Source organism: Camellia sinensis, chromosome 7, assembly GCF_055761805.1.
Source record: "Camellia sinensis isolate YWXY chromosome 7, ASM5576180v1, whole genome shotgun sequence".
Classification (NCBI taxonomy): Eukaryota; Viridiplantae; Streptophyta; class Magnoliopsida; order Ericales; family Theaceae; genus Camellia; species Camellia sinensis.
In genome coordinates, this window is record NC_138967.1 from 31,428,457 (window position 1) to 31,450,862 (window position 22,406).

The window sequence follows — 22,406 nt, forward strand, 5'->3', positions numbered from 1 at the left end:
TTAAACCAATTAATTCCTAAGTTATGGAACTCACTAGTTGGATGTTTAGTGAATTAAGTGAACAACGTTTATATCTATCTGTGTAAGTCAAAAGCCTCGTTCCAGTCATCTGCAACACGGACCTGACTGTGAGTAACACTGTTGTACAAATATGTCTAATTTCAATTACCTTTTCTCTGCTTCGGATTTACGCATACTCCGAAAGATTCTTATGTTAATGAATGATAATTCTATCACTATTTTCTTTATTTACTGTGGCAACCCCATGATTGCAGATCTGTCAGTTCCATTTCATGGAACTCCTGTTTAATATGATGATTGGCTATCATATCTGATCTTCGGTCTTCATGACCGCTTGTTCGGTCTTCATGACCACCTGTTCGGTTTTCATGACCGTCTGTTCGATCTTCTAGATCGCCTATATTTATTGCTTTAAACTATACCTTGTGACATGTTATGCTTCTCAAATGTCATATGAACCTGTTCAGTACGTGTTTTATTTTACATTATAATTATCGTTCAAAATCTCTTTATTCAGCTGTTATTCACTGGGCTCTAGCTCATATTTTGATATGTCATGTAGGTGACCCAGCTCAAGAAAGGGCATAGTAGCGTTGACCTTGCCTTGATTTTGTCAAGCTAACTTCTGTGCCTCACCGCAAGGCTCCCATCTACCCAAGTTTTGAGGTGGCCAGTGTGCACCATTTTGTAGCTCACACATGTATTTTGATCAGCCATCACTGACATTATTTTTGTTTCGATGGGAATGACTTTTCTCTTTTTATTGTTTTTTGACAAACTTGAGAATGCATGATGTACTTATGCATGTGTATATATATGTATATAGCAATATCTTTTGTCTCATGTAAATTCACAGCTCATTGGACATTTTGTCTTTCTATGTAATAGCTTCCGCTAGCCCCGTTTATTTGCTTAGTTCAGTCAGGCCTTCGGTAATCACAGATTGCTGGCCGGTCATAACACTAAACTTATAACGATGGGTCTGGGTCGTGACAAAGCATTTGCTCTAAACTATGGTAGCAACACAGCCCGTCTCTCGTAGCATGACTCGTCTTGTACTTTGAACACAAACACAAAGAAAACTAATGTATGAAAAGCATTAGACAATCACAGATAGTAAAATACTTGAAGAGATGAAAGGAACAATTATTAAAAACTTCTAAATCATCCATACATTGATTCAAACCGATTCACAATCAAAGTTTATGAAAAATCCTATTACATGGCTAGGGTTTCATCAAAACCCTAGAAAAGAAGAACCTAGCCACTATTGGAGGAGTGGAAAGAGATGGAAGAGGTGGAAGCCCCCATGAAAGTTCTCTTTGAAGCTTAAGGAAAAATCACCTCTTCAAAACCCTAGCCTTCCTTTTCTTAGAATAATTTTTGAACCCTCTTTCAGTCTCCTCTTTTTCCTTTTATTCCCAGCAGAAGAGCCTTAAAATTTCATGCACGCAACCCCAAGTGGGCCGCTCGAGCGGTGGTGGGCCGCACGTGCGATAAAGCTTGGCCGCACGTGCAGTGGTTTGGCTGGCTCGAATTTTTCACTTCTCGTATGGAGGATCTACTTTCGCGCCCTTTTTGATTGAATTTGCATATTTCTTGCCAAATCTGTACAAGTGCACGAAACACATCATCTCCACCAAATAAACAAAATTGAAAGACTAAAAATATAATTTAAGTAGCCTCAATGTAGTTCCTTCCAGCCGACATCAATAATCAAACCCATAAATATCATAACTTACATATGGTAGAGTGTGTACTACAAAAATGCTAGAGGTCCCAAAAGTTCTATCAAAATTTTTACCAAATGTCTCAAATAGGTGTGAGACTCACATGGGATCCACCCATGTAAGACATTTGATAAAAATTTTGGTAGAACTTTTGGGGTCTGCAGCATTACTCATGTATACTATAGCATTATCTTTTTCTATATTAGGGCTTATATATTTGTTTTTTTTTATATTAGGGCTAAAAATTTTGATAGAATTTTTGAGTCTATAGCATTACTCGTGTGTACTATAGCATTATCTTTTTCTATATTAGGGCTTATATATTTGTTTTTTTATTTTATACTAGTGTTTGCACCACATTTTATTTTTCCGTCGATTGTGACTTATTAATTATTGCCAAGTTCGATTATGATTTGTCGATTAAAATCATAAACTATTTTCAAAGAATAACATTGACTATATTTGTTTTTATTATTATTATTTCTGTCAACGGGCATGCTAATGTGATATGACAGATGTGTTAGGGACGTGACATGATGAGATGTTAAATGGAGTGCCAGAAAGTTAGCAATCGCAACAATTTGAAAGTTAGTTGTTGCGATCAATGAGGCAAGATCAAATCAAGCACCAAATTTGCAAAATGGTTCCTGTCATGGACAATGTTAAGAAAATCATAAACTTGTTGAGGAAATCGTGAGCTTAGGTTATCTCTTTCTCACATGTGGCTGAGCGTATAAATAGGTCAAGAGAGATACAAAGATGAATCAATCATCAACCATCAAACATACTCGTGCAGAGTTATTTATGAGTAGTTCTAAATTAGCTATTTTAAGAGTAGATTAAACAAGTAGCTTTTCAAACCCCCATGTCTCTTCTTTCTATTGGCTGCTGTATTTATTCAAAATTTTTTTGTTCTTGTTTAAGTTCTTGTAACTTGTGGCAAATGACAATTTATTCGAATTAATACATATTATGTTCTGTTCCATTTATTCTTTATTCAATTACCTCCAGGGAAGTTCTTAATCTATTTAAGGCGTAGAACTCAACCACAAAGTCTGATCTTTTTGTGTTTATTAAAATTGGTTAAAGCCTGTCGATCAATCACAGTCGATTGAGCCTAACTCGAATTTTTGCTAACAACTGAATAAATAATTATTGAAAAATAAGAATTAATTTAATTATTGAAAAATTATGATTGCATTTTGGTCATTTATAAATATATATATATATATATTGAGAACATGAAAAGCAATTAGATTAAAATTAAACAGACAACATACAAATTAAAAAGAAAAATAACAAGACCCTAAAGGGTCAAACAAGCAACCAAACAACAAAAACAAATCCGCCAAAAAATCAGCTATAAGTAAGGAAAAATCACTGAACTTCTCATAGATGTGGTTTGAAAAGTTAGATCTACATCAAACCAAGAAAGATTTGCATCAACACTTGTTGTCGCCGTCGACGTCGTTCCCATTGCCACTATCCAATTTTGCCATTGTCGTCGCTGTACTTCGAACATCACCAGAAGTTAGAGGTAAAGAGAAAGAACACCCACAATGATATGGGAGAAGGGTTGAGAAAAGGGATAATCATTATAGATATCAAAAATCTAAAAATCTATATCAAAATCGAGAGAGAAAACACTCAAAACTCTTATTCTAGACATAAAAAGCTCAAATTTAAATTTTAGAAGTGTAGATCTATACTCTATAAATATAGATCTATATTTTAAAAATATAAAAGAAGCTACTAAAATATCGCTCGAACACCGTAAAAAATCTCTAGAGAGAAGCTCATGCTCTGTCTTCGGGCCTGTCATTTTTATATTTAAATGCACTAGATAATGCAATAAAAAACACACATTGATTTAGGCATAATGATTGAGACCCCTAGTGGGGGTGACCCCTAGGCGCTGGGGATCACCCCCCACTGGGGGGTCCCCAACAGTGTTGTTGATTTAGGAACCACAAGATACCTTAATTATCTAATTGAATAAGAATTTTCACAAGCCATTCATATTGACAAGTATAATTTGATTATAGAACTAAGCTTTTAAACCTTTTTTCCTTTGAAATCAAAGAAATTATGTTGCTAAATTAGAACTACACTGTCGATGTAATTTTGGCATATTTTGTAATTTTGCTGCGATTCTATAAAAAGTCAAAATTCTAACACTATTTTTTAACCGTGTGCCTCTAAACATGAATTGTTTCAGTTGACAAAAGTCCAACTCCTATATCAGACTCAAATCTCAGAAGTGTAATATCCATACTTGTATCCAAGGACTAATCAAGATAAAGTCCCAAACACACTCTCACAGAAAAATCCCACCGTTGATGAAATAATACATTAATACATTACGGACTAATAACGAAAAATTATTAGGTGGCTTAGAAGCACTGCATGTCCCTATTTCAAACCAATTATAAATGCCAAGCTCCCTTTGCAGTTTTCTATGCCACAACACAAAATTATGAACCCTATCCCTTCCAATCACAACCCTCCTAAGGGGGACCATTTGATCATGTCCCAAAACCACTAATTTCTTGCACGCAACTCTTCTCAACTCTGATCAGCACAGACACGTCAAATAGAATCCCACTATTTATGTTTGTGTAGTTAATGTGATTGTTAAGTCTCTGCAATCACAAAGACTAACCAACACTTCATGACGTGCACAACATATGGAACAGGACAATGGTAGAATGCAGACAAAATATGACCAAGTTTCAATAGCAGTTGGCAAGGTTATCTGACTAGTTGTTGACCCAATTACCTTTGGCCCTGTCTGTGTTACTGAATATAAAATAGAAGGTATATTATGATGTGAAATTTAATCAGGATATATAATGAATAGAATATATATATTAGATAATATATCTTTCAATTTATGTTTGTTGACTTGATATATAAGACTGGATATATATTATCCATGTTTGTTTTATAAAATATATTGTGGGGAGCTTCTATTTGCACATCCCCATTTCATTCTTTGCACACACTTAATAATTATTTTTATTATAATTTTATTTCCAAGGGAAATTACTATTATAGGCATCATACACAATTCAAATAAACACATTCGGAAGTTGAATGTCGAAAAAATAAAAAAAATTTAGAATTCTACTTTCGAACCAATTGTTTATTTTCGAAATACTACTTCCGAACTAATTATTTACTGAAAAATATGTGTATAGAGTGCAATGGGTGTGTGCAAATAGAAGTTCCCTATATTGTGGGATATAAACAAGTAATTTTCAAAATTGCCCTCATAATATTATATTTTATTATATTAAATTAAATTCAAAATTTATATTAAATTATATTATATTATATTCAATAATATTATATTATATTAAATTCAAAATTTATATTAAATTAAATTAAATTAAATAATATTATATTATATTAAATTAAATTCAATAATATTATATTATATTATATTCAAATTTTAAATTAAATAATATTATATTAAATTCAAAATTTATATTAAATTATATTATACTATATTAAATTAAATTCAATAATTATATTATATTAAATTCAAATATTATATTATATTATATTAAATTATATTTTTTTGGATAGATAAGTGGGTAAATTAGACTTTTTAAATCATATCCCAACCAAGGGATATGATATAATGGGGTAATTCTATTTCCACACATCATTTACTCTCTATGCACACACTTAATGAATTAGCTTTTTCTTATAATTTTGCACTAAATAAAATGACCAATATGGATATCAATACACACATCAATCCTTAAAACTAATTTTTTTTACTACACATCTTTTATATGAAAATTCTCAAAACACACTTTCTTTTCAAAAAATACACACATCAGACTTTCTTTTTAATTTTTTTTTTCTTTCTCACTTTCTCCATTGATCATTGTTCACTTTACTATTCCTTCATTGTTTCACATAGATTTGACTGATATGACTCAAATTTTCACTCCTTATCTGATGCTTATGACATTGTTCCATTACACCACACCGTTATTATTGATTTGTACGATGGAGGATTTACAAAATAATGAATGTTTAGATGTAGAAAAAAAATTATTGCTATTAAAAAATTAGGCAATGAATAGGTGAGTTTTTTGGTTCGAAAGTAATTTTTTTTTTCATTGTTGCAATTATCATTCTAAAAACCAGTTTTGAAAATATTGCACCTATACGGAAAATAACTTTTGAAAATATTTCATATATTCGAAAACCAACTTAAAAAATAGTTATATGTCAAAAATTTATATTTGGTTCGAAAGTACAGAATCAAAAACTATTGTTTGATTCAGTTGTTGATTATTAAATTTGTTTAATGTATTTGGATAATCAGTACCAAATTATTTCCATCTCGTTGCCAATTAATATGGAATGAATAATGAAAATAGTATAACAATAACTTACACTCAGTTTGGTATTTGAGTTTTGAAAAATAATTTTTAAAAATTTCAATCCGTATTCTTTTGTGTTAGTGAACATTTTTAATATTCTAATTATTATTTTTTGTATTCACTCAATTTAGATACACTTAAAAAGCATATAGAAATAGAAAAATTCAATACATATTTTTTTTGTATTTATTATTTTTTTAAAGATTTTTGGCAAATAATTTACTTTTTACAGTGATTCTAAAAGTAAAAGGTTGATTAAATATGTAAAAAGTTTACTAAAAGTAAAAAAAAAAAAGATTTTAAAATTAACAAAAATATTTTTGAAAACTTAAAACTAAACAGAATATTAGTTTTTAAAGAATAATAGTAAAATAATATAAAAAATTATTGATTTAAATTTTTTTCTTTGCATACCTTAGTAAATATGGTCAAAAAATTGCTCGAGTGTGCCAAAAAAATGTCATGTGTGTTGGGCACGATTTAGGTTTTGACTTAGGCTTACAGGTGTGGTGGGAGTTCATGTTTTATGTGGTGTGTGTACATAATGTGTTGGAATTTTTATACACATTATATGTTATGGACATATTTGGAACATTTTGTGTGTAGAATGAGTAAAACAAAAGATAAACAAATTCATTAAGTATGTATACTAAGAAAGATGTTCACAGAGTATAAATAATGTGTGGAAATATAATTGCTTGATATAATGGGGGAATGATAATATTATATATCCTCTAATTTTGCGGGATATACAATCTCATAGTATATTATATTTTCTTTAAAAAAAAATTACAAACATAGGATATGTAGACCCCACAGGATATAATATCCAATCTCACCCTTTTTTTTTTTTTTGATCAGCTCCAATCTCACCCTTTATATCTGGAATCAAACAGGGCCAGGGGCAATTAGGGTTGGCTTTGTAATTCACAATGGCATTCCAAAAAGAATCATTTTCTTGGGTCATAATGAATTCGAACAAGATCACATTGGTAACCCAAGAAAAACTTAAGGCTTGTTTAGTTTATATTTAAGAAACATGTTTTGAGATAAAAAGTACAAAAATTTATTTAGTTTGATTTTTTTTTAAAAGATGTTTTGAAAAATTATTTTGAGAGAGAGTTTTAAAAAAAGTGATTAATTTGATGTGTATGAGAGAGAGATTTGATTGGAAAACTTGTAGATCAAACAAGTTTTGGAAAAAAAATTTAGAAAAATTTGTTTGGTTTGATTACTTTTAAAAACTTATTTGTAGAGAATTTTTTCCAAAATTTTTTGAGAAACACAATCCAAACAAGGCCATAAGATTCACATGTATTTACCCCAATGATCTCAGAGTTTTCAACACACAAACATGTCAAACCAATCAATTTCACAAAATTCTCATATCAAAATCACGGTAAGAAAGATGTCCACGGTGAAATAATTAGAAAGCTTTATGTAAAATTTTATATATCGATCAGTCATATGCTTCTCTTTTCTTTTTTTATTTGGTAGGTAAAATTTATTAAAAAGGGTGCCAGGGGGGCACCAACCTAGTACCAGTTCAGAGAAATGAACGGACACGCATAAAAAAAAAAAGTAACTAATTTTCAATCTTCTCCCTTCACTTCACTCCCGTCTTTGAAATCAGCTTTAAGAAAAGCGATATTTTGACAAAAGATATCAAACCATTTTGTCCAAGTCCTTCATTTTCTGCTTAACCTATTCCGACAGATCTTTGTCCTCAAGTATATGATCGGTCATATACTTGCAAGGCTACAAATTTCAATTGCAGCCATTTAACATTTCATTGAACAAAATTGATAAGTAGCGAGATTCAAGCATAAAATCATATGACACGAGCTTCATTTTTAAGCTTGTCAACCAACTCGTCCACAGAAGAAACGATAAGCCCTGCTTTTCTCTTAGGCGGTTCAGTAACTTGAACAATCTCCAAGTCGGATTTGATTTTCACATTCAACTCCTCCGGAGTAAATTTTTTAATGACCTTAGATTTTGCTTTCATTATGTTGGGGAGTGTTGCATACCTTGGCTGGTTTAGTCTCAGATCAGTACTGCATGAAAAACATAGTCCATCAGTAATCAATCTCCAAAGAAATTAGGTCAAGTAAATAATGAACACAGAGACAAACGGACAGACATATATGCTACCTCGTGAAAAAGAAAAAAAAAATTTACTAACATTAAAAGAACGCTCACTTTAGTTTCCATTGGTTGGGGGTCTAGGAGAGGTAGATTGGGTATAAACCCAACCTTTGACATAGTTTGCGCAATGTAGGTTTGAACCCACAACCTAAAGGCTAATAGGCCGAGTTTTAACCACTGAACTAATGGCCCCCTATTTTAAAACAAATTATTTAAGTTCTTTAGTATGCGTATCTCACTCAGAAATTTGACTGCTAAAGATACCCAGGTCTTTATCTAAATAAGTATGGTCACATGATCGGGTACCTTTTCAAACCAATGCACAGGATTCTCAGTCTGCATCTATATGGACTTTACGTTAGTAAGCTTGGTTAGTTCTATTTATGTTTTCTTAAGCTGTGTTGAGCCAATAGTATATTGTTAGTTTCAAAACTTTCTAGAACAAACCGTAGGAGTTCTCCATGGGTAACAAAGTTCCGTGGGTTTCCATAGAAGGCTAACAAAAACTAGTCCCTCAAAAAGCTAAGATCTAAGAAACTTTATACAAGAGTTGGATAAGAAAAAAACGTGAATCCTAACAATGAATACATTTATGAACTAACAACCAAAAATGCTTTAGTTTGTCGATCAAATTTACTCTTCTTCAAGCATCCTCCCATCACGTTCCTTACTAATGCACAAATTAGACATAAAGCCACAGCCTATAGCTCCTACCAGCCATATCCTAACACATCCACCCTACCAATGTTCCGATCTCACAAAAATAACTTACTCATCAACCATTGTATGCTAAAGAGTGAGAAAAGGAAGCACTGCAGTTATAGCTCTTATGCTCCTACAACATACAACACCAATTAAGCAGCATATTACCTGTTTTCCCATAATTATCTACCATTAGAATTGCCTCAAAAGTCGATGACCATGCAATTAAAGAACCCTTGGAAGACAACCTCACTCATCAAATATTTTACCATGAAACCTTATCCTCAACACCTTGTAACATAATGTGAAATTAAACTACCAAACCTCAGGATCCTCTAACTCAAAATGTCCTGCCCAACAACATATAATAAGAGATTTATGAGATCAAACACACATAAATATTCCTTTATTTATTTTAGTAATTAGTTTTACAAACTATACTTTAGGAAGTGTGATTGAGATTGTCTTCCATAGTTTTCCATGGATTAGTTATAGGATTTCATACTTCTGTTATATTTGTTAACTAGCGGAAACAATCCATGGAAAACAGCAAAAAGAGAAAGAACAAAAAACTTCACAATTTTCAATCTTGCTACATAGATGGAAAAGTGTTCCAGTGCTATAACATGCATGCGTGCACACACAGCAGAGTAAAAAAAGAGAATGTATGAATTACGACATATATATTTCTAGACTATCTTAGCATTCCGAGAATTAAAAATATTTGTGTGAAAATTGAACTCCGTACAAGTTAAATGTGCAACTTTTGTGAATGAGTTCCTACACCAAATGAACAATGGATAATTCTTTCACTTATGTGTTCCTTTGTTTGTCAATCAACAAGACGCATATAGCTTCAAAGTATAAGTATTAAGTATTCAATTAGTATTCTAGTTTGCATGATTACAAAGAAGAGAAGAAAAAGAATTTCCAGGGCTTCTGATGTTCACTTCAGAAAGGTAAACCATGTACAGCCCAGCAATTTCACAAAAAAAAAAAAAAAAAAAAAAAAAAAAAAAAAAAAAAAATCAGAGAAAAAAATCATAGATATTATTGCAGGCAAGTCTAAGCAGAGGGAGAAGAACAAGGGATCAGAAACTACGTGATAATTGCAGGCAAGTCTAAGCACAAGGTCTCCAGGCCACCATCTACCTCCCTGTCCACTGTTATTATTTGTTTTTGTTTGTCAAGCACAACCTAATAAAAGCATCAATAAGTAACAGAGAAAAAAATCATACAGTTCAAATGTTTTTGAAGAACAAAATAAAATAAAAACCATAGATAATTGAGAATTAATGACATTTTTCATCAAACACTATTAAAAAAACGTCACTAATTTTTAATTTTTAGCGACAATTTAAAAATTGTCACCAAAAAACTGTCACTAATTATAAATTTTAGCGACAGTTTAAAAAAATCGTCACAAAAAACGTTACTAATTTTCAATTTTCAGCGACAGTTTGAAAAATTCGTTATAGAAAAAGTCACTAATTTGTACACATAACTTATCTTGTATGCTGTAACTAGAAAATGAAACAAAATAAAAATAACTTTGTGCATAATGCAGTTTACCTTGGAAGCAAAGGTCCCTTGTGGCCAGTTAAGAAGCCCTGCCAACATTTGGCCAGTTTGATTGCAATCATCATCAATGGCCTACGGATGAGTCTCCAAGTCAGAAAATAATAATCCATTTTCAATAACAAATATTTTTGTAACATATTTTTCAAATCATAGATGTAAAGAAATCAATGCACGTATCCCAAACACTAGGCAATCCAAAACTTATTTGAATGATATTCAAGGAAAGAATATTATAGAAAAATTCATAGAATTAGAGGAACTCCACCTATTGGAACAAATGATCAAGGAATAGTTGGAGACACATCTACAAAAGCTTCGTATAGGAATCCACAAAGAAATTATCCTATTATTCAAGATATCCAATGAGGATTGTATAAATATGATTTTGCACTTCTCGACAAATATAATTTGTTTCATTATTCTAAGTGGTCATCTATTATGGGTAACCAAAAACTTGTTATTCTTAACCCTTGGGCTTAAAAATTCGTATATAACTTAAGCGATACAATAAAATCTTTTTCTATTCTTCTATTAACTGATTTATGTTTCAGATCCTATTCAACCCATGGGTGGGAACTAATGATTGGCTCCGTCTACAAAGATCTTGGAAACAAGTCAATAATACAACTGTTTGGTGCACGTGCATCTTATCGTGGATGCTTATAACAACTTCTTTTTTATGAAAAAATCTATGCCAAAATCTTTGTTTAGTGCAACTTCTACTTATAATTATTAGCTTGTAAGCATAAGATATGGGCCTATTTGGTGCAGCTTCTTGCAAACTGAGCTTATAATCAGAATGCAGAACCTAAAAGCACCTCTTCCCCCACTTGTCAATAATCAGCTGCACCAAACATTCTAGCACAAAATTTCAATATATATATACAAGCAGTCCTATAAGTTGCACCAAACAGGCCTATAGTTCTATACAAAAGTAGCTTAAATAAATTGGAAAACTAATTATTGAGAACCTGGGGAGATATGCTTTTTGATTTATGTTTTCTGATTATCAGCTGATTGCACCTAAGGAGGACTACAAAGAGGGAGCTTTTTGTCCAACCCTAAGCAAATTACAAACCAGAACCACAAACAACACCATGCTTCAATTAATTAAAGAAAAAAAAATTCTCAATTTATATATATACAAAATCACGTGTATAGACTGAATTCCAATTATATATAAACATATAAACTCTGATTTTGAGATTTCAAATCAATGAAGAACCTGTTTTCCAAGAATAAGAAGTTGGGGCTTTTCAACATCAATCAGTGCTCTAAGAAGCTTCGCAACTGAAAGCGGAAAAAGGGTATCTCTGGTATCGACATGAATCCCCCTATCAGCTCCCATGGCGAGTCCAGTTCGGAGAGTATCGACGCACTGTTGAGGACCCATGCTGACAGCAATGACCTCCGAGGCCAGACCCAACTCTCTGATTCGAAGCGCCTCTTCAAGAGCTATTTCGCAGAATGGGTTCATCGACATCTTCACGTTTGTGGTCTCAACGCCTGTCTGATTTGAAATTGAAAGTGTGGAAATTGAGAGTGTTAGAGTTGGGGATTTTGGGGAGAATATGGGAAGGTAGGTGTTTGGGATGTGAGAAAATTTTGGGCTTACCTTGTCGGGTTTGACTCTGATCTTGACGGCGTAGTCAATGACTCGCTTTATCGCCACCATTATCTTCATTGTTGTGTTGGGTTGTTGGTTTCTGTTCTGGTTCTTTCACGGTGGTTCTGGGTTTCGGAAGATGAACAAATGGAAGGAGCAGAGAGAGAGATCAGTGTTGGGATGTGAGAGACGTATGGGACTGCTCCACAGCTTTGTTCTTTTTTATTTTGAGTAATGCTAGAGATCTCAAATATTCTACTAAAAGTTTTACCAAATGTCTCACATGGGTGTGGGACCCACATGGGACCCACATTGTGGGATGTGAGACATTTGATAAAATTTTTGGGGCCTCTAGCATTTTTGATTTATTTTTTTTAAAAAAAAAAAAAAAACTCCTCCATGTGCCGTTACGTTTTCAATTTTCTATTTATATTTATAAAAATTTTAAAAATTTAAATAAAAAATTTTTTGATAAAATTTTTTATTTATAAATTAGTAGTATCAATTTATAAATTTGGCCAAAAAATAAAAATATAAAAAATATGACTCCGTTTGGTGGAGTTTTCAAAATCTAGTTCCACACTCACTTTTGAGTATGGTGTTTGTTTAAGGTTTTCAAATCATAATTCTACACTCATTTCTCAAAACTCAATTCAAAACATAATCATTACTTTTCAAAACTCATAACCAAACACATAATTCAAAACTCATTTCAAAACTCCATTCAAATCAATATTTTAAAAATATTTTAATTTTGTTAAGATTTTAAATATTTTAATATTTAAATATGTTACGATTTTTTTAATTTTTTAATTTTTTGAATATTTTTAAATATTTTAATTTTTAGATATTACGATTTTAATTTTTTTAATTTTAAAATATTTTATAAAAATAAATTCAAACTCTATTTTATAAAAATATTTTTAAATATTTTAATTTTTTTGTTATGTATTTGGTTACGATTTGAGTGTAGAATTGTGAAAGTAGCATGGAGTTTCGAGTTATATGTTTGGTTATGAGTTTTAAAAATAATTTTTTAATTGAGTTTTGTTTTATGTGTTTGGTTACGATTTGAGTGTAAAGTTGTTTTTAAATTTAAAATATTAAAATTTTAAATTATTTTAATTTTTTGAATATTTAAATTATTTAAATTTTTACGATTTAAAATTTTTGAATATTTATTTTAATTTTTTACTTATTAAATTTTTTAGATTATTTAAATTATTTAAATATTTATGATTTAAATTTTTTGAATATTTATTTTGATAAAAAATTATTTCCTTTGTAGTATTTTCAATTAAAAAATTGATTAATGTTATTTTTTGTTAATAATAAATTTTTTTAATTGAATTTTAAAAAGAGTTTGGTTATGAGTGTTGATCAAAATTTTCAATAATGTGAAAGTAATGTGTTTTGTTATGAGTTATAGCAATTTGAATTAAGTTTTGAAAACTCTTTTCAAAACTCATAACCAAACAAATTTTCTTACTTCACATGTCAAATCAAACTTTCAAAACTCAATTCTACACTCAATTCAAAACGCAATTCAACACTTTATTCAAAAACCATAACCAAACAAATTTTCTACACTCAAATCATAATTCTAAAACACACAAACTCAAAATACAACTCATATTCTCAAATCATAGTTACAAAGTTCTACCAAACAGAGCCTATATTTTCGTTTTGAGTTTTCAATTTTTATTTTTTTTACCACCCAATACTAGTCACCACCCGCTACCATTTTCCACCACAGTTTTCCGCCACCACCACCCACCCACCACCACCACCTGCCACCACCACTCACCAGCCACCACCCGCCACCTGCCACCCACTCGCCACCACTACCCACCCCTTGCCGCCACCGCCGCCGCCACCACCACCACTACCATCACCCACCACCCATCCGTCACCCATCTTCCACCACCACCCACTCGCTACCACCCGCCACCGTCACCCACCCACCCAACACCACCACCATCACCCGCCATCCGCCATCCACCTGCCACCACCACCCGCCACCACCACCACCCACTCACTACCACCCGCCACCCTCCACCGTCACCCATCCACCCACCCGCCATCCGCCACCCACTTGCCACCACCACCCACCACCTGCCACCGTCACCCACCCACCCACCCACCACCACCACCACCACCACCACCACCACCGCTACCACCTACCACCAACCGTCATCCGCCACCCACCCGCCACCACCACCCACCACCCGCCACCACTACCCGCCACTACCATCCACCCGCCACCACCCGTCATTCGCCACCCACTTGCCACCACCACTTACCACCCGTCACTACCGCCGCCACCACCCACTCGCTACCACCCACCACCCGCCACCGTCACCCACCCACCGTCACCACTTTCTACCATCGTCTTCAGTCGCCACTTGCCATTTCTCACTCTTTTTTATATTTTTAAATTTTTTTAAACATTTTGTCAATTACCAAACGCGTTTGTAGTTTATGTTTTTCTAAAAATAAACAAAAATCAGTTTATAAATTTTTTTTAAATATAAACTGAAAACGTAAACGTTACCAAACACAGTTGGTGGAGTTTATCACATGCCTCGTTTTAATCATTTGAACCGTTAATATATAGAGTTAGTCAAGTATTTCATTTTAAAAAAAAAATTATATTGATAAGACATTGATAGGTATTTGATCAGAATATATTTTCGTTAACAATTTAATTTTAAAATTTTATTTATTATTGAAAAAAATATGACCTGGTTGAAAGACTATTCATATCCGATTAATGTAATGTTTGGTAGAGATGAAATACTTAACGAACTCTACATATTAAATGATTCAAATTATCAAAATGAGACACGCGTGGATCTTGCAAGCCCAACAGTTCTCTTCAATCCACTTTTATGAATTGGGAAGAAACTCTCCCTTTAAAAAAACATTAATGCTGGGCCGAATAATAATAATTTAGAGTACGGAAATTAGTGTGTGGAACAGTTACATGTCTCGAATTTGGATCTTCGGTAGCCCTTTCCTGCGACCCTCTCTGCCGTCCTTGCCAAAATTGGTTAGTTGTTTTTTTTTTTTAATTTTTCCCCAAAAGTTGAAATTCCCGCTTGTTTATCATGTTCCTCTACTCAACGCTGTGTTTTGTTTTGTTTAGCCCTAAGACAGAGACGGTAGACGAAGAGAGAGAGAGAGAGAGCTGAGAGATGAAACAGATGGGCAGGGGCGCGACGGCGACAGTGAACGAAGGATGGTAGAGGGGCGTGACGGTGGAGGGCGCGACGGCAACGGCGACGGCGAACGAAAGATGGTGGAGGGGCGCGACGGTGAAGGACGAAGGATGGCGGAGGGAGGAGCAGAGGGAGGAGACTGCCATGGTGAAGGACGAAGGATGGTGGAGGGAGGAGACTGCCATGGCGAAGGGACGCGACGCAACGGCGAGGCGAGATTGCGGCCATGAGGAGGTAAAATAAGTGAATATCTGTAGCTAATATTTTTCAGATTATTGTAGCTGATATATACATATATATATATCTGACTATCTGTCTGAAATTTTTTATAAATGTTTCTAGAAGTCAAAAAAGATTATAGAAAAATATAAATGCCCAAGTGATGTTGTGTTCTGTTCAGTTATCTGCTCATAATATCAAGTATCAATTCTGGGTTTTTCAACAAAAAAAAAAAAATTCATTTTTTGTTGTTATGTTCTTCAATTTTATGTGGCTTTCATCTTAATATTTGTGATGGTGACCCAAATATTTTTTCAGTTATTTTTTCAATTCTGTTAATTTTTTCAGTTAATTTTTCAATTATGTTCAGTTATTTTTTCAACTTTTTATGTTCTTCATTTTTTGACCCAGTGATGGTGTATTCCAACTTTGATTTAATATTTGTGTTATGTGTTTGTATGACTTGGGCAAAAGGTATATTCCACTACCAAACATTACAAAAGAATGGAATTGGTGTTATCTGGAATTCCAAACCCCCTCTCTCTCCCTCTATGCGTCCCAGGAATTCCAGATAACACAAATATTCCAGGAATTCCAGATAACAGAAATATGACTTGTGCTTCATCTTGCTAAATTGGTCTTGGAAGTGTTTTTTGAATCATCTTGCTGAAAATTTCACCACTAAAAATACAGTAATCTTTTGACTTGGGCAAAAGCTAGACATGGAAGATTGGAAAAGCTTTATCGTGTGTTTTCCAGTACCAAACATTACAAAAGATAACAATCAGAAAAAAAAAAAAAAAAAAGGTAATAAGATAAATGGGTAGCCTTGGTTAGGCATGACAGAACCAATCTCCACCGAATAAAAAAAAAAAGAAAAAAGAAAAAGAAAAAGAAAAGTAAAACAGAGCTGAAGCATATATATATATATATAATTATTCATATCATTCATCAGTTCCACTGGTATATTATACGTATAGGAAAATGTTATATAAATTACTCAGTAGTTTTTGGGAATCGGCTTATTTTATTATTTGTATGGTACTCAATTGTAAGTAATGGAAGAAAATAATGTTGTTGATGAGTTGGGTAGTTGTGGTTGGAAGCCAAAATTGGGCATGCCATTTGACTCTGAACAAGCTGCGTATGACTTTTACAATAACTATGGCGGAAAGATGGGCTTTAGTATTATGAAGTCGTATGCACACAAGAACAAACAAACTAAGGAAATAACTTCACGGACTTTTGTATGTTATAAAGAGGGAACTCGGGGTATTGACAAGCGAGATCCACTAGTAAAATTTCCGAGACAAGAGGTGCGATGTGGTTGTGGTGCCCGATTGAGTATAAAGTTAGATAGAAATTTAGGGAAATATGTTGTAATTGATTTTGTTGAACATCATAATCATGACCTTGTGCGTCAAGAGTGTGTTCATATGTTGCCATCCCAAAGAAAAATATCTACCACCCAAGCAATTGAAGTAGAATTGGCTTCAGAATCTGGAATTCCTCTTAGGTCTGCTTATGAGCTATTGGGTAGGGAATGTGGTGGAAGAGCATCACTTGGCTTCACCAAATTAGACCAAAAAAATTATTTAAGATCGAAGAGACAAAAGGATTTGGAATATGGAGAAGCGGGTAGTGTGTTGCAATACTTTCGTAAGAAAACTATGGAAAATCCATCCTTTTATTATGCAGTCCAATTAGATTGTGAAGAGCAGATAACTAATATATTTTGGGCTGATGCTCAAATGATAATGGACTATGCTCAATTTGGTGATGTAGTGACCTTTGACACTACTTACAAAATAAATAATGAGCATAGACCTTTTGGAACCTTTGTTGGATTTAATTATCATCGAGAAACGGTTATATTCGGTGCAGCGTTGATGTATGATGAGACTGCCGAATCATTCACATGGTTGTTTCAGATTTTTTTGGAGGCAATGTCAAACAAAGCTCCAAAAACTATTTTCACAAATCAAGATGCTGCGATGGCTAAGGCCATTCCAATTATTATGCCTAATACAGACCACCGACTTTGCACATGGCATTTGATGTAAAATGTTGTGAAGCGTGTAAGTTCTCTTTTTGGAGATGTGGGGGTGAAGGGTGTGTTTGCAAAATTTATGCATGAAATTGATGATAAAGAAAAATTTAGAATATGATGGGACCAAATGCTTGATAGGTATGATGCACACAACAATCATTGGTTAAAGCAAACGTTTGGTGTGAAGGACAAATGGGGATGACCATATATTATGAATTCTTGGGCAGCTGAAATGAGTGCTACTCAACTAAGTGAATCATTCAATGCATGTTTGAAGGATTATCTCAATTGTGATCATAACTTGATGAAATTTTTCATGCACTTTGAGAGGGTGAATTGGAAGCCGAATATAATTTGTCCCAAAAATTGCCAAGGGTTTCCATTCCAATTTTGATGTTAAAGTAAATGGCAGATATTTACACCAAAACAATTTTTGAGGAATTCCAAAATGAGTACGTGCAGTCCATTGAAGCATCCATTGTAGGCACTCTTAATGATGGTGAGAGTACCATATTCACAATTCGAACGGTGGTAGATGGAAACAAAGATAAGAATGTGATAATGCATAGAGATGGTTTTTTGAGTTGTAGTTGCAAGAAGTTTGAAGTGAAGGGCATAGTGTGTCAACATTGCTTGAAGGTGCTTAGAGAAATATTGAATGCAAAAGACCTTCCTGCACAATACATCTTGAAACGATTGACTAAGAAAGCAAGGGCTGAAAGTGTGAAGGATAGCCGTGGGTATGATGTCAAGGCTGATGTGAAACTACATCAATGCGATCGATATAGGTCATTGATGAACATGTTTAGAGCAATAGCAAGCAGAGCCACAGAAAGTGAAGAAACTTATCATTTGTCACTTGCAAAAGGTGAAGCATTGAGTGTAATGGTTGAAGACAAATTAAGTGTGCACACTTGTGGTCAAGTGGAGGTCACTGAATTGAGAAATTCCTTAACTAACACATGCCCACAGAGTGAGGAAGTAGATTGTCCAATCCAAGCTAAGGGACTGAAGAAAAGACAAGCAACTAGTAAGGGAAGAAGGAGGATCAAGGACGGGATGGAAAAATCTATTGCGAAGAAGAAAAGAATGCAATCTAAGCAGGTAATTAATTTTGTTATGTGTGATTGTTATGTGTTATCAATTTTGTGTTATGTGTGTTTGGAAAATCATGAATTAAATAAATTGGTTGTTTGCAGGGTGATGGTTTTTGTACTCCTGAAGGTCAATCTGAGCCTCCTGTCGCCATGGGTAATATTTGTAGTCATGTAATATTTACTATTCTATACAACCTTGTATTAATCTTGCAATATTTACTATTGTGTGCAACTAGTAGCATGATATTTATTAATTTGTGATGCATGTAGGGTGGTTCTTTTCCTGCTTCTCAAGGTCAATCTGAACCTTCTTCCGCCTTGGGTAATCATCCAACTGTCGCAAGCCTCATATAGTCCTGCTGACAGTTATGGGAATAGACATCCCTGGAAGGCTTGCACCAAACAATGATGTTATTATATTGGTGTATTTTGGTGTATTTTTTTTTTATGTTTGGTGGGATTTGGATATTTTTTATGGACATATTTTTTATGTATTTTTATGTTTATTGGGATTTGGATATTTTTGGATGGACATATTTTTTATGTATTTTTAATGTTTGGTGGGATTTGGATGTTTTTGATGGACATATTTTTTTATGTAAATTTAATGTTTCGCGGGATTTGGACATTTTTCATGGACATCTTTTTTATGTATATTTAGTGTTTGGGAACAATGTTCTTTTTGTGTATGCATATATAAAGTTGTTATTATGGTTGTCATCTAGAATGCCTTTATTGTGAGGATGACATTAATGTTTGTTTTAGTCAATATTTTATAGTGGTTGGTGATTAAGGAAGTTGGACAGGTTAAATTCCTTATGGCACAGGTTCAATTCTTTGTTGTTTCTACAACCAGGCTTTGCCTTCATTTCCTATATGTTTGCTTGTCTCAGTATGGAGAAATGTTTAGGAGTTGATTTTGTTGACTCATGGTGAGGTGATACAGGTTGTTGGAGTGATCATATAACTTGTTATTTGGAAAGCTTGCTTTGAGATGCCTCTTTGAGGATTACTTTGAAGAAGCTAGGCATTTTATGATTTAGCATGCTAAAACCCATGGAAGAATTGCAGTACAATGCCCTGTGTAAAGGAGTGATCAACTATCATGCAACATTATATTAACTTTGTGCTCACATAACATCAGATTCACTTTCTTTTCATAACATCAATCTTCATACATCATATACATAACACCCAATTTCATTAATTAACATAATTGACATAGCATAGTAACTTTAACTTCATTAATTAAACATAGTTTGGATTTTACATGAACATATAAAAGTTTCAAAACTAAATACAAGTTCTACAAGTAGTGGTTTACACTAAGTAGAAATACAAGTTCATTTGAGCAGAACCACTAGCATGGTAAAACCAACCATCACTACGGTTGTGAGCATCATGAATTTGATAGCTTCAAGTCGTTCTCGTTGGTTTGCGTCAAGTCATTCCAAGATATTCACAACTTCATTGTTTCTCGCAAAATCATAATTGTACCCGCTCTTTTGGATATTTGATCCACTGCCAGTAGGAGCCACTCACCACGCAAAGTAGTCACAAGCCTTATTTGCACACTTCAAATACATCTTCCCTGGATTTTTCTTTGATTCTGATATGTACACTCCTGTTTTTTTCCCATATTTGCATCTTTTATTTTCAAAGAATCCAGCATCATTGTTTGAACTCGTTAGCATGTCAATCCTAATTACAAGTAAACACAAAAGTCAATTTCAAATACAACACAGATCTAACCAAACTTTCCATGGACATACATGCATGAAATTTTCTTTCGGACTTCAAGTGTAGATAACTAACTTATGTATTCACAAACAAAAGATTTCCTTGGTTTGGTTATATGCATTCTAACAAAAACCAAAATTGCTTCTTTTTTATTTTCTTTTCATTTTCTTATAATGTAATTAATCCAAAAAATCACTTCCATGAAGAAACACAAGCTTGTTCTTGCTCATTACAAATCCCAAGACAACCTTCAATGATCAAACAAAACATTTTGTTGCTCACTAAAATCCCCAAATCAGTGATTCTCTCCCTAGCATATACGTACACTTCCATGGATGAACCAAAACTCAGGAAAAAAAAAAAAAAAAAAATTTGAAGCAATGAATCAAAGATGTCCAAATAGAATTTAATACGAGGTTGACTCGGATCTTATATATATACCATCCTTTCTCCAAGTATGATTTGATTTATGGTGGACCTCGTTACAGTTGTTTTCGTGACTATTGCAGGTTATCAGGAACAAGGGTTAAACACTAAATTGTACTATAGAAACGAAGAAATAGGGGAAAATTACAGCATTGTACCTGCAAGTGCAATCAGGTATTTCTCATGGAATATTGAACTGTTCTGGTAATGGTTAGTTCAAAGTTTTTCTGCTGCAAATGCAACAAAAACAGATATTTCCTAACTAGTGTCCTGATATTTGGGTTTGTGGATGCAACAGTGGTGAAGGCATTCCTAATATGTTATTATTGCTAGTTCAATGGACTCAGAAGACAATAGGGGTGTTTGGGAAGAAAAAAATAGTCCAATTTAGGCTAAAATTCACAAAAAGACAAAATAGACTAAAATAGCTAATAAGACAAAATATCACATCAAACCCATAATCATTTCACTTTTTCTCTCACAAATATCACATCCAACCACAAAAAAATCCAATCATCTTCCCAAACACAAAAATTTTAGCCTACTAAAATAGCCAAAAACTAAAATAGCCTACTAAAATAGCCACTTCCCAAACGAGGCCAATGATTGAGAAACTTATGTACAGCAATGAAGTGCAGGTATAACTATCAGCTACCACACTACACCATTTGCAATAACAAGCAACATATATATATATATATATTTTTTTTGTTTTCTTGTTTTGTGAAACAGAATTGTAATTACTGCTACTGACACTTAATACACTTCCATGGATGAACCAAAACTCAGGAAAAAAATGATATTTTTTTTTTCAAGCAATGAATCAATCATTAGATATGATGAATCACTATTCTTGATTTATCATATATATGTATATATATCTTGCAATGTTCATGAAATGGGGTGCACTATGAATATATACTTCAGCTCTGTTTTTCAAGCTTTGTATATATATATATATATATATGTGTGTGTGTTAGCTCTGTTTTTCAAGCAATGAATAGCAACACACACACACACACATATATATATATATATATATATATTGTTTTCTTTCTACACAAAATGACATAATAATCTACAAACAGCCTCCCTTTGTTAAGAATTCCAAACTCATGGCTACTAAAGTCAACATACATAAAATGCCCAAACCAAGCAAATCTTGATTTGTTCACTATCTACACAAAATGACATAATAATCTGCATGACTTCAAATCCAAAGCCCAGAGATCTGATACAGCACAGAACATTTCTTATCACTACTACTCATAAACTCTTTACCCATTACTTCTTATTCTTATTATTAGCTGCACTATTATTGTTCTTATTCTTATTATTAGCTCTCTTTGCATGAATCACAGAAGAAGGGAAGAGAGTCAAACCAAATGTGTGTTCGTCCGTCGCCTCTCTGTCTTCGTCTCTCTGTCTTCATCTCTCGCCCTCACATTCGTCACCTCTCCCG

General features: G+C 33.3%; 1 protein-coding gene and 1 pseudogene across 4 annotated transcripts; one reads left to right on the forward strand and one right to left on the reverse strand.

The window, feature by feature from the left end:
• Positions 1–1,155: 1,155 nt before the first annotated feature.
• On the reverse strand, positions 1,156–12,430 carry ETFBETA (electron transfer flavoprotein beta). 4 transcript variants are annotated; one of them, XR_003642658.2, is made up of 7 exons: positions 12,201–12,424; positions 11,811–12,095; positions 10,577–10,657; positions 10,107–10,201; positions 8,185–8,211; positions 3,138–3,263; positions 1,156–1,629 (listed from the first exon to the last, which is right to left on the reverse strand). XR_003642658.2 is itself a non-coding variant. In XM_028245298.2 (6 exons), exons 1-6 carry the CDS (start codon positions 12,267–12,269, stop codon positions 1,563–1,565), a joined length of 624 nt encoding a protein of 207 aa, XP_028101099.1. In that variant the 5' UTR covers positions 12,270–12,424; the 3' UTR covers positions 1,156–1,562. The 4 variants fall into 4 exon arrangements, 3 of the variants coding, with proteins under 3 accessions (XP_028101099.1, XP_028101098.1, XP_028101097.1); XM_028245298.2 differs by lacking the exon at positions 3,138–3,263; XM_028245297.2 differs by lacking the exon at positions 1,156–1,629 and having other exon boundaries at positions 2,983–3,263.
• A 4,259-nt stretch (positions 12,431–16,689) lies between these two features.
• LOC145795706 (protein FAR1-RELATED SEQUENCE 5 pseudogene) lies at positions 16,690–17,694 on the forward strand (annotated as a pseudogene).
• The last annotated feature ends 4,712 nt before the right edge of the window (positions 17,695–22,406 follow it).

Coding starts and splice junctions, on each gene's coding strand:
- ETFBETA (XM_028245296.2), bottom strand. CDS start 12,269: ATGAAGATAATGGTGGCGATAAAGCGAGTCATTGACTACGCCGTCAAG. Junction 10,658..11,810: donor TTCTTATTCTTGGAAAACAG/GTTCTTCATTGA, acceptor ACTCATCCGTAG/GCCATTGATGATGATTGCAA. Junction 10,202..10,576: donor AAGGGACCTTTGCTTCCAAG/GTAAACTGCATT, acceptor TGCTTTTATTAG/GTTGTGCTTGACAAACAAAA.